The following is a 17,871-nucleotide window of genomic DNA, read 5'->3' on the forward strand; positions in this document are numbered from 1 at the left end:
ATATGAAATACCAGGCCAACAGAATTACTTAGTAGGTGGCTGGTTTAAAATTATTTTTAAATGCGTAACGGACTTTTGGGCATTTGAATTTTTGAATTCAACTGCCAGTTGGATTTTTTGAATTTAGCGGGCTGCGAAATTCCAAGTTATAACGACGAAATTTGCTCTGGACAAAATATGAAATACCAGGCCAACAGAATTACTTAGTAAGTGGCTGGTTTAAAATTATTTTTAAATGCGTAACGGACTTTTGGGCATTTGAATTTTTGAATTCAACTGTCAGTTGGATTTTTTGAATTTAGCGGGCAACGAAATTTGAAGTTTTAGCGACGAAATTTGCTATGAAGAAAATATGAAATACCAGGCCAACAGAATTACTTAGTAGGTGGCTGGACTAATATTATTTTTAAATGCGTAACGGACTTTTCGGCATTTGAATTTTCGAATTCAACTGCCAGTTGGATTTTTTGAATCTCGCGGGCAACGAAATTTGAAGTTTTAGCGACTAAATTTGTTCTGAAGAAAATATGAAATACCAGGCCAACAGAATTACTGAGTAGGTGGCTGGTTTAAAATTATTGTCAAATGTTTAAAAACCTTGATATCTCAGCTCCCCACAGGACTATCACGATGTCCTTTGCACCAACAATAGTCCTTGATGATTGGAATTTTTCGACATCAATATCGTCCTGATCCTTCAAAGGACCTACGAGATATTTACCCTTTTTTTCAAAGAGAAAAATCACTTTATCTTAGCTTCCCGATTTACTACCATCTGACTAATGGTTATCCTGATCATTCTTGAAATGGCTGTGTAATAAGGACATTTATTGTATTTTTACTATTTTTTACATTTTTCTGACCCCCTTACAAAAAATTCGAGTAATATTTTTGGAAGGATATTGAAAATCCTTGATTGTAGATCGAGAATCCTGATCCTGGAAAATCCTGAAGAAGGTGTCGTTTCGAAATCGACTAATTTCCTGCGGAGATAGGGTCTTGAGAAAATGATCCTTTTTTCGTTTTTTAGCTCTAGAATCCACAAATCTTGGCGCAGGACAATAGGACATGGTTTCCTAAGATGTCCTTGATGATCTCCTGATGATTTCCTTTCTCAACATTTCAAAGGACATTTGAAGATATGGCGATGTCAATAGATGCACATTGACAAGGATTTCTATCATGCCCCATAAAAAGGAACTCTCCCCTCGGTATTTTTTTCACAGATTCAATTTATTAGGACGATTTGGTGGTTTGTACAAGTTTTGTTTACACTTTAATGTATCTTTGGGTTTGGTCGTACATGTTGGCATAATCCCTTTGAATTCCACAATTTGTTTTAAAGTCAAACACACGTAAATTATGATCGGTGGCCACAAACATATAGCGACTATCACAGGCTAGACTATAAACTGGCGATCGACTATTATGCTGGCGCGTTCGGCCGGGAAAGTAAAGCTGCACATATTTGGGCATACGAATGTCGTAAAGATTGACACGGGCATGACGATTGGTGCCACAGAGCACACCGTACAATCCATCATATTCCAGACAATAGAAGGATGAGTCAAACGGATCCTCATAAATGGCGACATCTCGATCTATACGACGATCAAATAGCCGAAATGTCGTATCAAAGTTGGCAGTGAATAGAATGTTGTCATCTTTGATTTTAAGATCGTATATGGAAATGGTATTCGAATTAAATACAACTTCCTCGCCGCTAAAAGAAAGAAATATTACAAATTAGTTAACAAATTATGTTTGATATCAAATGATCTACCTTTCTATATGTATGGCACGCAGAGCTCTCCTTTCTTTGTCTGTGTAGAGTCCACCATAGAGCCATTGTCCATCTGAGCTGAGCTTAAGTGATTTGAATGAATGTTGTGGCAACTGAATGACCAAATCGAAATGGGTCAAGCCAAACTCCTGCGATCGATGCCACACTTTGCAGCATTTATCTGTGCTAGTTGTATAAAGTTCATTGACAAAATCCACACAATACAAATATTCGCTAGCCTGATGCATTTTCTGTTCCGTGATGCCTTCTTCGGGATCCCAGACAAAACATGTGCCACACACTCGACCCGCAAATAGAGTGTCATCCTTCTTAACAAAGTCTGAAATGTCACTGTTGGTGGGTGCTCGGATTTCCTCTTCGTAACGCCGCTGGAGACCATCGGTGCTTGATCTTCGATAACGTCTTAAATATCTTGTATGTGTTATATATAAGTTATCTCGTTCCAGGCACAATTTGGTCGGAAACATTTGTGCATGATGATAGTACGGGCGTTCCTGATAAGTTCCGCTCACCCAATTCTTTGACACTTTCAATCTCTCCCAGTAGGTCAATTGTGTTTTGTTTCTGTTACGAAAAAATATAATCATTTAGTTCGATTCAATTGTCAATTCGTTTTTAGTCACCTCTCCTCTATGCTAGGTGAATTCCGATGACCACACATTATCAGATCCTGCGTCAAGCCATAGAAAATGTGTCTCTCTATAATGCCGCATAGAAAAACATTTGCCCGGCATAGAGCAACCAACTCCCGCTCCGAGCAATATTGAAATATCTTCAAGAGGCAGTCTGTATTCAAGTCCGTAAGCTTCAACATAATGCTAGAACATTTGTCCTCCCGGGCCGTTGCCGTTAGATGAAGGTCTTCTTGTCGTCGTCAGATACAATTGTAGTTAATATCCTGCTTGTAAGTATGTTTGCTACGAATGAAAATTGTACATTTTTTAATTTTCAACAGATTATGTCTTTCATTTGTTTACAAATTTACTCATTTTTCTCGATTTGCCGTCCCTGTAAAAAAACAAAAACAAACGTGCACGAATTCGCCCTGGGGGGACTTTGCTTCTCTTTTTTGATTTAAATTCGCTCAGCAAGCTCCCTCAGTAAGTAGAGTTACCAGATCGGCCATCATGAAGCTTTAACGGAAAATCAAAATTCAAATATGACATATGTAATGTATTTCCAACATTTATTTTTGCCGTAAAACAATTTACTTTAAATATTCGAACAATTACTTTGGACATTCTAAATTTAAAAACATGCAAATTCTTTTATTCCTTAACTTTCACAAACATGTCTTATTCATTGTATTTGGTTTTTAAATTACGTCAGCGCATTCCAAACTTTCCTACAACAATTTTTCCTTTCATTTTTCTGTTATCTGTTATTCTATGCATATAATTTTGCCTATATCATCCAGTTAAGCCTTATCTGTAGCTGTGTTACACGTTCATTAATTTTTACTATATCTCGTAAAATACATATTCACAATCGTCATAATCGGCATGACAACTAGCTCAACTTAACTTGGTAATCAATCTGTCTTTAATGATAATTTGTTTAATATGGTATTAACGAACGTTCAATTTCGCTCTCCCACATATTGACATTAGTTTTGACATTAAACAGATTATTAATAATTGTGACAACTAATATTTCAAAATAGCTGAGTCATGATCTCTATATGATAAGAAATTGCAGGCTGAAAATGACTTGATTCCACTAGACTATCTACTTTTAGGCAAATATTTAAACGAGGGCTGAAACACAAGTACCTAAAATAAACCATTTTAAAGGGAGGTGCCAAAACTAACCTGTGTTACGCCTGTGTAGCAACGTCAGCAGAATAAGCTAAAAATAAATCGAAAATGATCGGGAAATGCACATTTCTCGAATACAGTGTACATAGCATACATATATATATGTATATATTTATTTTTTATTTTTTCCCTCTCTGAGTACAAAGTTATTTGGCGCACTGGTTTTTATTTTTTGCAATTAGTGAGGGGGAAAACTCTGGCGAAAGAATTGCGCTAAATACCTGAAATAAAATAGAGTTTGACGCTCTAAAAATATACTAAAAAGAATGTATTCACCGACGCATTGGAATCTGTGACACAGGGTGACATCGGTACTTAGAATTTGGACAAACGTTTCTTGAATTGCTCAAAATAAAATCACATACAATTACTTAGAATTTGTCTCCTCCATTTTGGATTCTAACGCTTAATTTAAGGGAAAGTAGCTGACATAGTTCCAGTCTAGCATTTTATACTTTTTCTGTTACACTTTCCCCAAAAAAAAAGTTGGTAATTCTATTCCAGTTTAAATGTTTAAAAAGTGAATTTTGTTCTCTTTTTTTCTTTGTCTTTTATTATATTGTTTGCCTAATTTTTTGTACTTAAATTTATTAAAAGTTTTTCTAGTTTAAGCGTTGGAAACGTGAATTCTTTTTGCAAAATTAGAAACACTTTTTTTTATGTTTTTGTTTACGTATTTCTTTTTTTATTTAGCTAAATTTATAAAATAAATTCAACAACGCATTTTATTATTATTAGACAAGAGAGTGAGAGAGAGTGAGGAAGAGAAGGAGAGATAAAAGGGGAGAGTCTAGTCATTTCCGTTTTTTTGTCAGTCATCTTTTTAAAAACGTATTCGATGAATTTCTAAATACATACATAATCATTTAACTACAAACTGACGCGCTGTGATTTCCCATTGCGTCATGCATTTTGGCTATTGTTGTTATTTCCTTTTCTGTATTTTGTTGATAAAACTGTTTACAATATTCAAGAAGTTCTAGAATTTAGTACCTGTATCTAGAATAACAGTTCATGCGTGGCACTTGTCACGACCATAGAGAAGAACTTCGCTCTCTCGCTCACCGCAAAAAATACAAAAGCAAAAAAAATAAAAAACACCTATCTGACATACCTGTCCCCGTCACAATGTCTGTCAGCAGTTTTATTTGGCCGCTTTTTACGCAGTAACCTCGTGCAATTCTCATTCTCTCGCAGCAATTTCATAATCTGATGTATAAAAAAAACCGCTCGTACGACCCACCGAACGAACACATACGCATACACAAGCAACTTTGTCACGTCGCCACTAGTTAGTTAGTCGTACATATTAGCAAAAGGCACCCTACGGTTTTTTTTTTATAATACCAGTTAGTTGGGCAGATCAAAAGTCAAAAAATTCTATATTCCTCGACTGTAAGTCACGTTCGCCAACTTCAATACCCAGAACGACTGTTCGAAATTTCCCCACAATCGACCGATATCGGCCTCAATGGGCCTATATATCAACATATACAATTATATGTTTATAAACTTAACGCGAAAGTTATAAACCTTAAATATTTTGCCTTTAATTTCTGTTTATCCAAATTAAAATCATTTGATTTATTTGCCAGGGTATACACAATTCGTATTATAACTTTAAATGCCATTGATTCCTATTTTTTGTTTTCGTCTTTTTGTGTTTGGTTTTTTGCACATGTGTGTGTGTGTGTTTGTGTGTGTAGTTTTCAAATTGTTGTTATCTCAGAATAATATTAGGTTTTTGAAGGCATAAAATGAATTGAGAAGGTAAAGCCAACCACCTACCATATGAAGGCCACGTACACCTCAAATATTGAACTTTGTATAAATATACACATGCGAAAGTTATATTGGCCGGATCAATGTTTGTATGTATGAGTAGTATAAAGTGTATACTTAATCATAAATGGAATACAAAAGGTATTTAGATAGTTTGTAGTATCTCAAGGACTCTTTTAACGAGCCCCTTTAACTATTTCTATGTTTGTGTCTTAGCTTTTTTTTAATTTTTCTTAAATTCATTCCTAAGATGTGTTACAATCATTCACTCAAAGTGAATATATCCAATTTGTAAGGGCATAAGGAGCTAGTTATTTATGATAGCATCATTTCATATAGACAAACCTATAAAGAATATTAATTGACATACACGAAATGAGGTCTTATGACAACGATATAAGTACACATATGTATGTACATACATATATTCTATATGAGGTTATTAAGTAGACATGATAATGAGTCTAGAACTTGTTAAATTAGCAATTTTTAATGCTTGGAAATTCACAAATATTTTTTCATGTACATATACAAATACATACTTATACAAATTGTATATGTTTTGATCAGAAGCCATTAGTTTATACATAAATTTAAAAATATTTATCGTTCTTATGCATTTTCAAACGGCAAATATCATAAGTTCTGGGTTTTTTGTTAATATTCGTCAAGTTTAAAATTCCCCCAAGCACACAACCAAAAATTCAGTTTCAATCAATTTTCAAAAAGTTCATTAAAACATGAAATTTGATTTATAATTTTCGTCAGTCAATCCAATTACAATGTGACATTGAAAGGAGACTGTGTGTCACTTCTTGCCGATAAGGCTTATCTAAACGAAATGAACAGAAAAACGAACATCAAAAAATCATTCGTTCAGTTCAATGGGTAAATATGTACATAAATTCATTATGGGTATTCGGGTTAAGACCCCAAAAAAAAAACTCAATTCAATTTTAATTCAATTTTTTCAAGTGAGATCAAAATTTTAATGTAAATTATTTTTTTTGTTTCACAATTTTCAATTTTCTTTTTTTTTTACATTATTTTCTGGTTTCAGTTTTTTTTTTTCAACTTTTTTCATCACTTTCTCTTAAACCAAAAAAAAAAATATTTTTTTTTTTAAATAATAAATAACAATTTGCAATTTCATATTTTTGTTTTTGATCGTTTTCATATGATCAAAAAAAATTTACAAGGAGCAAAAAAAATTAAAAAAAAAAAAATTATGTGCATTGTACATAAGTTGCTTATATATATATATATGTATATATATATATATATTAGGTATATATGTATGTATAGGAAGAATCAGTTGCAGTGGCGGGTTTTAATATAACATCTACATAGGGTATATATATATATATGTATAAGTAAGAAGAACGAGGAGTTGGTTTTTTTTTGTTTTTTGTTTTTTAGGGATTGGGTTTAAAGTTAAACTGAATCTTAAATTCATTTAAAAAAAATAAAAAAATTGGAAGGCAGTGAGTTTTTGAGTGAGTGAGTGACTGACTGACAGTGGAGAACGTGAAGAGCGTGAGCGAGGCTTCAAAGTCTTTTTTGTATAGTTTTTAGGTGGATGAATGTGTGTGTGTATGTGTATGTGTGTCGGTGTCGGTTTCTGTGTGTTGCCGTATGGAGCGCTATCAGCGTCGACGCTTGGCGTGGGTTTAACCCATTAGCCGTAGGAAATCATCTGCAGGAGCAACTGCCAGAGAATCGAATCGATGGATGGAATGGGCAGCCAACCCATTCCCAGCCGGTCCGCAGATGCAGTTCACGCGCCAGCGTGTCCGAGAGAGCGTATCCCGATTGACTTGATACTATTACTAGATAATTGTCAGCCCATATCCACATCCACATCGACAACATCAACCACTGTTTGCTGCGGCTGCGTCGTCGTTTGGGTCTGCTGTTGGTGGCTCATTTGCAATGTGGTGCGGGTATAGTCCAATGGTTCCACACCAATATCCTCATACTCATCCTGATGATGCTTATCTCCGTTCAGTGAACACAATCGTCTGCCGCTTTCATCGCCTCCATTCAGACAGGACTCATCGCTCTCCTCCATGTCCTCATCATCCTCGTCTTCATCCCAATCGTCGGCCACTTCCACATTAACTGGCAGGTACATATGAAATGGTCGCTGCTCCCTTAGCCACGGCGTCAGAAAGATATGTGTCGCTGTCATCCGTTCCGTGTAATCCTTCCGCAGCAGTGACAACAACAACCAACGTACCGATTTGGAGAGCGTTGGCGGTATCTGAACATTGCCGTGCCTTATGACCGTTATCAGATTGCAATTGGCCTTCTCATAGAATGGATATTGGCCAACAAGCATGGTATAGAGTATCACACCCAAAGACCACATATCCGCCGGTTTACCCTGATATGTCGGCTGTGGGCAAAGTAATTCCGGTGCCGTGTACAGTGGACAACCGATCTTATCGCTAAGCGTATCATCTTCGCCATCCAGGATCATCGATCCCTCCAATGATTCATATTGCAATTTCGTTCTGTAATCACAAAGATGATAAGATCATAATTAGTTAGTGTTTTGAATTCTTAGCTGGTTTCTCCCATCCTCTTAAAGAATATTGTGGAATATCCACGTACATACAAATATACATACATACATAGTATGTGTGGATAATTTATTATTTGATCAAATGTATTTGAGAAATCTTTACTTATAAACCATTTGCTATTGATATTTGATTTTCATATGGTTTTATCCCATCATTAACAAACATAATGTGCAATCTGTCTGCATGTTGCACAACCTTGATTTTTTTTTTGTTTTTTTTATTATTGTTTTTTGGTAAATCGATCAAACATTGCGTTGGCGTAGCAAGAGATATGCGAGCGAGAGAGAGAGAGAGGGAGATTGTGTGTGTGTATGTGTGGTGAGTGAGAGGGAGTGAGAGATTTTGAGTGACGAAAGCTTAGCTCACGACGATGCGACCCCAAGCCAAACATACACCCAAGACAAGAGAGCGGTAGCAGCGGCGGCCATCATTGACATTGGCCCACATTCGAGTGCGCAAAAAATAGGCTAACACACACAGAGACAGAGAGACACACACAATGAAACAATGACAAGCGCCTAACTCAGGCTAAGCTCAGCTGTACACAAAGTGACGTAGTGCGGTGCGGCGGTGAGCAACAACTTGTTGCAGTAACAACAAACCCAAAAAAAGCAACAACTACTACGAAAAAAAAAAACCTCGAACTGACCCTGAGCAAAAAGCTGCGCTCTCCCCACCCTCCTTCACTCCATCACTTGGCATCAAACAAATTACAGAAGCTCCAACAGCGAAAGATAGTGAGAGAAAAAGAGAAACAAATAGACAGAGCGTGTGCTTAAGTGAGTTACAACGTCGGCGACCTCGCCTCATAGTCAGAGAGAGAGAGAGAGAGAGACGACACTGAGTGAGAGAGCACAACAACAATAAGATAGAGAGTGGGGAGCCGGAGAACATGAACACAATAAAGAGGAAGAGGCACCTCAAAATATTACACGTGCAATGGTGAAACGAATTGAACACACAATGAAAATAAGGAAATTATAGTACGAAATATATATGTATGTATGTATATGCGTATGTACACGTAAATACTAAAAATTATGTGTATATGTAGTCATGTGTTAATTTACATACATGCATGTATATAGATATATGTATGTATGTGTGTATATTAACAAAAAAAATACAGAAGATCAGAGTCAGGGCCATTGAACATTTTGACCTTAAAATCGAATTTTGTGTGTGCGTTTAAAAATATATGTATAGATATATGCATACATAATATAAATATATACAAATACATATTAATGAATCGTATGTACATACATACACACATATACATACATATATTGGTTTATTTAAATGGGATTATTGTGTTTTGTATACATAAGCAATATAATTTTGATTACAAAAGGCAATATTGTAAGAGATACAACATTGACCAAAAAAATAATTTCAAATTAAAATCATAAGCTGATTTAACGTTCTTGTGAAAATTAGGGGCGGATCGAAATGGTTGTTAAAGTTAGATTCCATATGGCTCAATTAATCTTACAATTATTTAAAAATAGAACTTCCATTGATACTCAAATTGATTTTTATATAGGAATTCGTACTACCAGGTAGACCCTGAATTCTGCAACATACATATATTCATATATTGACGCAACAAGTGCAAAAATGAAACATATGCGGAACTGTATTCTTTTTTCTGTTTATAAACTGTTACAGGTAAAATCATATACACACACACACACACACACACAGCTGTCTCAGCACTTGCCTTCATGTGTGTATGTGTGCATAAATATGCCAAACTGCAGTCTGCTTTGGTTTTTTTGTTTTTAAAATGATGTGCAAGTCGTAAGAAAAAAATAAAAGAAAAAAACATTTCACAGTACGAAAAACAATAAAAAGCGGAAAACGTCAATGCAATAAATTTGCAAATTGCATTGGCAATGGAAACGCAAAACTCACACGTAGATACATACACACACAGACACACACAAATATCCATACATAAACAAGTATGTACGTATACAAAAGCAAAGACCAGCGAAAATGTTGAAAAATTCAACAAATATTGCGTTATACGAAATTTACAAACATTCAGAGAGTCATTCCGCCCCTGAGATAACAGATACAACCAAACAGTAACAGAGAGGGGGTGAGGGTGAGACTGAGAGAGGTAAAGAGAGAGAGAGAGAAACTGAGTGAGAGGGGATGCTACAGTTCTTGAAATATTGCGAAATGTTCGTCGTTAAATGATATATTTTTTAAAGGTGCTAAATATGGTGGTGTACCCAATGTTATGACCTGCCACTGTATGGAAACGAAAGAGAAGTAAACAGATACAACAACAAAAATTGAGCACAAAAGTTGAAGCGTCATACGCAATTTCTGTAGTTTTTGAAATTGATCAATATACACACTGCAGGGCCCACTAAATAGGCAAGGTTTCAAATTGGCTCAACAATTTTGTGCCGCCACTGTGGCACATTGGCCCTTGTGCCTCCGATATGCTTATTTCTATGTATGCATGTATCTGTATGTGTGTGTATGTGTAATTGTTTTTGGCCTATTGGTGATTTGATTGCAACACTTGTTAAATGTTCAATGTTACCCACAACAACGACGACGGCTGACGATGACGACGACGACGCCGACGACGAGCCACAAGCAACCAACACATGGGCCAATAACAAGAGCAACAATTGTGGCACTACCAACACACACACACACATACACAGAGATACAGCCACGGGTATGAAAAAAGCTCTCGCATTGCTCATAACGAGTTTTTTTTTATCCAATTGCAAAATAATCTTAACATATGCAGGTTGAGCGTGTGTGTGTGTGTATATATGTGCTTGGTGGCGCTTACATTTTGAAGGTGTTCCTCTCTGAGGACAGACGGCAAACCTGTTCTGAACCAAGAAAAACAGAAATACAGAATTATTGGTAACCCACACAACACTCACACACCCAAAAAAAAAAAAACAAACAAAAAAAAACAGTTAATATATTGTGAACCACTTTTACAGCGGTTCAGGAAAGATTTCAAATGAACCACTTATGAATGTTGAACCGGTTCCCTTCAACCATGGGCTTTTCCATCCATCCAGCCTACTTTTCTTATCTATTTATCCCATATACAAATAACTGTATTTATGTACATATATAATTTTGCTTACCTTGCTTCATCGATGAAATAGAAGCGCTTCAACTTGAGATCCCTGAGAATAATCCCATTGCGATGACACACCTGAACGGTTTGGCATATCTGATGAAATATTGCCCGAGCCTCTGCCTCACAGAGACGCTTCTGATGCCGAATGTAGGTGTGAAGGTTCTCATAGACACCCATTTGGACACCAACAGAGTCTTTGCACTGCTGGGCCTGGGCAATAATGATGTAGGTACGATCCTTGGAAAGTGGAACTATGTCATGCACGGCGCGGATCAATGTATGATTGTATAGGGTGCTCCGGCACAGAGTCTCCTCTTGCTGCAATTGGTAATAGGCACGCTGGACCTTGTGCAGTGGTTCGTTGATGATCTTGCAGAGGAACTGCTCACCGCTGAAGACATCCACACACTTCAGATTCGAGGAGGTGAGATCGATGAGATGGCGATACGAGGCGGGTGTTTTGGCCGCTGCAGCGGCCGAGATGTGACTAGGTTGGGCACTGATTAGGTAACGGTTCTTGATCACTTTGACGGCTGGTTCAATGTTGTTGTTGATGCTGCTGCTGCTGTTGTTGCTATTGACACTGGAACTACTACTCCCGGTGCCCCCAGTACTGCTTATATCCTCAGCTGAGATACCCAGGGCAAGGAGTTCGCAGGCTCCGCCAGGTGTCAATAGTTTCTCCCGTATGGTTTGTAAAATTTTCGCATTGGGAGGAAAATCCTTCTTGGGGGTCACGAAAGACTCCGCTGACGAGCCATTGCTGGAGGAGGAGGAAGACGTGGTGGGACTGCTGCTGCCACTGGTGCTAGTAACGGGCGGCACTGGCGACGCTGGCAGGGAGTAGTTGTTGACTATTTTATTGACCACCACTGTAGCGGTGCGACTGCTTCCGCTGCCACCATTACCCCGGACGCCGCTGTTATCCATAGTGCTGTAATTTAACAATGTTTTGATACTCCTTTTTGTTCCTTATTTTTGTCACAATTTTCGCTTTGCTTCTTATCACTTTTGCTTTTGCTTCGTTTAGCTTCGTTTGCTCTCCCTCACGTTATTCGTTATTTGTTATTGTGCTTTGTGTCTTAACTCACGACTGACATTTTGCCGTTTTTTATATATTCTGACATTTAACGTTTCGTATATTATTCTATTTATTTATATGTATGTGTGTGTTTTGTGTCTGGTGTGTGTGTGTGTGTTGCAATGCTACCGTTAGCTGACGAAATTCTCGCACCGAAAAAAAAAACAATTCCAATTTATGTATATTTTCTCGCTTTTTCTCAACACGATTTTAAAACAAATCGACAAAAAAAAAATCACCGACACGACACCCGATTCACACGACAGTTGAAAACGATTTGAAAAAAAACGTTCGTATTCGCTTGACCAAAGTGAGTATTCGGCCGACCAAAATGGATTCGCTCAGCCGAAATGAATTCGCTCGACCGAAGTGAATTCGCTCGACTCAATGTTCGCTTCAAACCACCACGAAGCCGCAAACCACCACGAACCAACACCGTACGAATGAGCGAACCCAGAGAGAGAGGGAGAGAGCGTTATGAAGGGTATAATAAACAGTATAACAATTTAGAATTGCAATATGTAACGCAAGTGTGTATTACTAGATTGGTGAAATAAAACAAAATTGTCTGCGTATATAGTGGAACTTTGAAAATTACTTTAAGAATTAGTCATTATTTTTTAGCCATCTAATATCCTTACTCTATTTGATCAAGATTAATAGAAAAGAACTGGGCTTAGTTTCATGGAAATTAGTTTAAATTAGAAATTACAAGTAAGGGTATACAATCTTCGACACACGTACATAAGAACAATACACATTTATGTGAAATTATGCGTTCACATTTGACAATGAAATTGAAAAGTATTTGAATGCCAAAACACAACTCTTCTAAAATCAACCCCAACCCCTATATTAAATGACTGTACATACACACACACACACACACACACACACTGGGAGATGCCTATACATACATACATGGACATGCCATTAGTCCTTGAAGAGTTTGTAATATCAAAACCTGCATAAAATATCAAAAATTGACAATTATAAAGAGGCGAATCTGTATTTCACATATACATATACAAATACATACATACATACATATACATACATACATATGTACATATGTACGTAGTTGTAATTATTGGCCGTGCCAGGGCAACAGTTTTTATGATTTTCCCTTTTTGCAGCTGTCGGGGCTGTATAAGGAGCAGCCATAAAGGATCATTGCTCTACGCAGGAATTACGACGTCCCGTCTATAGCGATGACGACAACAGAGAAGAGGAAGACGACAGCAGGCAACGGTAGACAGAGCATCTTTCAGATGCAGGAATAAAGCAGGTAGGAACCACCACCACCACCAACACCGCACATTTTATTTGCAGGTAGATATGCACATACATATAGAAATACATATACATATACACACAGACATATGCATGTGTGTATGTATTTCTATTTCTCAACCCCTAATAATATCACCGGGTACTGTACCAGTTGCAGTTGCAGCTGTTGCAAGGTGATTTCCAAGTATTTCATTTCTTTCTTTCTTATTGTTGTTGTTTTTGGAATTCATTGCATTGCTTTCTGGTTGTTGTTGCTGTTGCCGTTTTTTTCTTTTGGCGTCTGTTTTCGTTTTGTGGGCCCCAACAGCAACAGATTTGATTTCAAACGAAATGTAACGCTTTTTATTTTTTAAACTTTTAACGGCTTTTTCTGTTTCCGTTTGTCCTTCGAATTACGAAAGCTACATACATGGAAGAATAAATAATGATTTTTTGCCTCCCGCTCTCTCTCTTTCTCTCTTTTTAGATGGAATATCCACACTGTGTTAATGGATTTTACAACATTGAATGAAATATTTTAAAAATAATTAATAATTACAATGTTTATTAACTAAAATTCACCAAAACACCTATGTAGGCCTGTTCTCGTTTTCGTTTTAATCATTTTTTTTTGTTATCAAACTGTTTCTTAACTTTTTCCTCATAAATATTTGAATTTCAATAGATTGCAAATTAAACCGAATTATACAAGTTAGAAACCTTCACTTTTTCTATGTATATTTTCTAAATATTGTGAAATAAAAAATACATAGACACTTAAAGTGAAACATCACGTTAAAATTATTAGAGTAACTCTAAATTGTGAGTGTTCAACTAGTATTTATATATTATATTTTGTTCGAGAAGGAAACTTTGTTCATATTGTATACATTTGTATGTCTATATCAGTCACTTGTGATTGTGAAATAAATGTAGGTCTACGTATGTACATACATGTATGTACATATATACAAATATATATATGTACATATGTACATATATAATGAAATTTCCTTTGTTTTCAATTTTGTTATTATTTTTTTTTTTTTATTAAGTATGTCTCTCTGAAAATCATTAATGCTTTCAATGGTGACGACAAAGGTCACTTTCAATGATTATCATGAAATGAATTGCATTTTCTCAAGTGAAAACTTATTTACACCACACTGGGAAATTGCAATTGGGAACCACTGTACAAAGGAGTCACGCCATGCGCGCTAAAAAACCTTTTTAAAAGCGGACGTTAAGTTTTAAATTCAAATTTGAAATTATCGGGCCGTTAAACTTGAAACGTTTTATCGCATTCTGTTTTGTTTTTGTTTTCGTTCTGTGTGAAAGCTGCGCTGTTCGGCGGGCGGGAGTGGAACAAGTTTTTGACTTTAAAATTGTGATGAAATTTTGCCTTTTTTGTGTTGTTGTTGCTAAGCTCATAAACGTACTATGAAGTAGTTTTTTTTTTTCTCTGTTTGGTTTGCCTCACTCACTGTGGCAAAAAAAAGGTGATCGGATGATGAAGAAGAAGAATCGCATGCGTCATCGTGTGGCTGCGTCATCAATTGCGAGAACTTTTGCGATGACGATACTTTTAAGTGGTCTCCAACCCTCTTTGCCTCTCTCTCTCTTTCCTCCACCCACTCCACTGGCTATTCCACATCCCTTTCAGCGCCTTTGGCTTAATCACTGAAACTCTCTGGCATGACATTCCAGGCCAGAGACCCGAGAGACAGACATTCAGGCATATGTGTGAGTGTATGAGTGTATATGTATATGTATGTATGGAACTGACAGACTGATATATTGTTTGTTGTATGTGCATGCAAGTTGAAAGTTTCAGTTTTGCACGAAATCTTTAACTGACTGATTGAATGAAAGGTGAAATTTAAGGCGTGCTTGCTCTGAACCGTGAAGAAAACGAGACGGATGAGATTCACGTGCATGAACTAGAGTCACACGATGATGCATGATTCTGATTTCAAATACATAGTTGGGATGTAATGCAATATAATGAAATATCATATTCTGTATAGTAAGAATCTAGAAATAAAATCTACTATATCATAAAGATAGGCTAAGTCATCTTCATGTGCTCATTATCTGCATACGGAAATTTTACTCATAGAAACAAATAGCAAACTCACCGAATACTAAGTAAAAATAAAAACAGATTTTTAAAAACTTTTCCTCGACTTTTTATTACAGTTGGTTCTAATTGTTATTATCTTTAGGTGATTTCTCTGGAGTGGTTGCAATTACATCTGTATATCAATTTCTCCAATGGAGTTTCAGTTTTCATGGTCAGCTTACTCACTACTCGCTTTAAATCTGAAAAACTGACTCAGTCTGTTCAGTTCAATGCCCTGGCATCTTTTCCCCCAAATCGAGACAACACAGAGAGAGAGAGAGAGAGAGAGAGAGAGAGAGAGAGAGAGAGAGAGAGTGAGAAAAAAAGAAAGTTTTGTTTTATGTTTGTTAAGCTTAACTTAACTTTGTTTATCATTACAGTTATAGTTCAACATTTAAGATCTATAAACTGTGAAAATCTCACCCTCCCCCATTTCTCTCTCACTCTCTCTGTCCCTCCCTCTGTTGCATGCTATCAGTCTCGCTTTCCGAGTGTATTTGTGTGTGTGTGTGTGTGTTTGTCTCTTTCCCTACCTCCATCCGCCCCGAGTAGAGTACAAGTTATGTGGTCAATGCACCTGATCTGATGTTATTGTAAGCGTGACACTTTCTCCATCGACCAACAAACAGATCAGCTAACCAGTTGTATTTACACACGAATATATTTCCGTTACGGAATGTTCATGGTACGTACAATATGTCTGTACCTGGGCACCCATCATTCATTCAATCGTCACAGTCAGTGAAATTATTGTTCAAAAGTCCAAAATAATCATTGAAATTGTAACGTATTTATCATGTCTGTCGAGTCATCGAAGGGTGTGAAACTACAAATGGTTTTCTATTCAGTAATTTTCCCAACATTTTCTAACTAGTTCAATATCACAAAAAGAATAAATATTAGATAAATACATTTTTTATATCTAGGTTACTTAGGCCGATGATCTTGGACCTTTTTTTGCTTTCTTATATTTGAGGTTAGTATGTATGTATGTTCTAGTAAAAATTGAATTTTTAACGCCTAAAACGAAAGGTTTCTACTTATTCATGTATCTGCATAAGGTGTAGTTAAACCTGTAGCAAGCGATTTTTGCAAATCTCTATTGAAAACTGTATTTTCCACAAGCTAAATTGTTGACCATGGACAAAAACAGGTAATAATCACGTGGTGCTAAATCCGTACTGTAAGATCCTCTTAACCGAACCTCTCGGCGTTTCTAACGAGTAGTTAATTACTTATGGAGGGTTGTTATAGTTTCTTAATCATAGAGAACAGGGATTCTATGAGATTAGCACAATTATCTCTAATCCAAGGGTTTTGCCTATTTTCCACTGCCATCTAATGTCACCTATAACTCTCTTAGTACAAACTACAGTATAAGATACGTACATAACTCAAACTCTTCTAAAATTACAGAAATTCATCATACTAAATACCTTAGATCGAACAAATCTATAGTATATATGTATTTATATACTCAAATTTCATAAAATAATAATAGATTTCATTTTACTTTTCATGGAACTTATACATTATGGTCATGACAAATGACAATAGAAGTCTCTGTTTATAAATATATCAAAGATATTGATAAAATTTCAAGTAAATAAACCTAAAACTATCAATCTAACAAAAGGAATTCTACATGGCACTTAATTCTGCAACTCTACAAAGTCTTTTCTAACATTTACTATATATTTTATTACAAGTAAATATTCGTTAAACATAAGCGAAAGCTTTGATTTCTTTCATGGTCTTGAAACTTCCATTGTTTGCATTCATAATAATGATAATGTTAATGACAATGATGATAATGATGCTGATGATAATGATGATGATGTGTTTTGTTGTGGTTTGGTTTGGTTTGGTTTGCTTGTTTCGAAGAAAGTGAGAGTGAGAGTTTTCTTTATGGCTTTTTATGACTGGATTTTGTTTTTCTGTTTACTTCGTTTGTTTCATTTTGTGTCTTTTTGGGCCTTCTATGGCATTTCGTAATAGTGCACTGAACCCCATGAAAGTGTATGAAAGTGTACGGACAGAGGCTCATAAGCTTAGAGTTATTACAAAATCTTACATCTTTACAGCCTTTCTCACTCTTAATTCTCAGACAATTCGTTATAATATTAGTATTTCTAAGATTTGGCAATCAAAAAGCTACAAAAATCAAAGTCAAATATTCCATTCCGTGGCCTGATCCCGCCGCCATCCCCCCTTTTGTTGCCATCATTGATGTAATTTGGTTTCATGGCCGTCAAGAAGCTGCAGTCAAAACAAT

The 17,871-nt window shown here is 36.1% G+C and overlaps 2 protein-coding genes and 1 long non-coding RNA gene across 5 annotated transcripts; 1 reads left to right on the forward strand and 2 right to left on the reverse strand.

Moving 5' to 3' along the window:
* Window positions 1-1,212: 1,212 nt before the first annotated feature.
* LOC6638730 (F-box/WD repeat-containing protein 4) lies at window positions 1,213-2,773 on the reverse strand. The gene is made up of 3 exons (XM_002061827.4): window positions 2,428-2,773; window positions 1,784-2,368; window positions 1,213-1,723 (listed from the first exon to the last, which is right to left on the reverse strand). Exons 1-3 carry the CDS (start codon window positions 2,616-2,618, stop codon window positions 1,270-1,272), a joined length of 1,230 nt encoding a protein of 409 aa, XP_002061863.1. The 5' UTR covers window positions 2,619-2,773; the 3' UTR covers window positions 1,213-1,269.
* LOC124460728 lies at window positions 2,657-14,296 on the forward strand. 3 transcript variants are annotated; one of them, XR_006954746.1, is made up of 3 exons: window positions 2,657-2,708; window positions 13,339-13,490; window positions 13,962-14,295. It is a non-coding gene; the product is annotated as an uncharacterized LOC124460728 (long non-coding RNA). The 3 variants fall into 3 exon arrangements; XR_006954744.1 differs by lacking the exon at window positions 2,657-2,708 and adding an exon at window positions 12,509-12,732 and having other exon boundaries at window positions 13,962-14,296; XR_006954745.1 differs by lacking the exon at window positions 2,657-2,708 and adding an exon at window positions 12,509-12,686.
* Window positions 6,715-12,453, reverse strand: LOC6638729 (tribbles). Its single transcript, XM_002061826.4, has 2 exons — window positions 11,126-12,453; window positions 6,715-7,919 (listed from the first exon to the last, which is right to left on the reverse strand). Exons 1-2 carry the CDS (start codon window positions 12,049-12,051, stop codon window positions 7,244-7,246), a joined length of 1,602 nt encoding a protein of 533 aa, XP_002061862.2. The 5' UTR covers window positions 12,052-12,453; the 3' UTR covers window positions 6,715-7,243.
* Window positions 14,297-17,871: the final 3,575 nt, after the last annotated feature.

The sequence above is a fragment of the Drosophila willistoni genome (genome assembly GCF_018902025.1).
Source record: "Drosophila willistoni isolate 14030-0811.24 chromosome XR unlocalized genomic scaffold, UCI_dwil_1.1 Seg144, whole genome shotgun sequence".
Taxonomy (NCBI): Eukaryota; Metazoa; Arthropoda; class Insecta; order Diptera; family Drosophilidae; genus Drosophila; species Drosophila willistoni.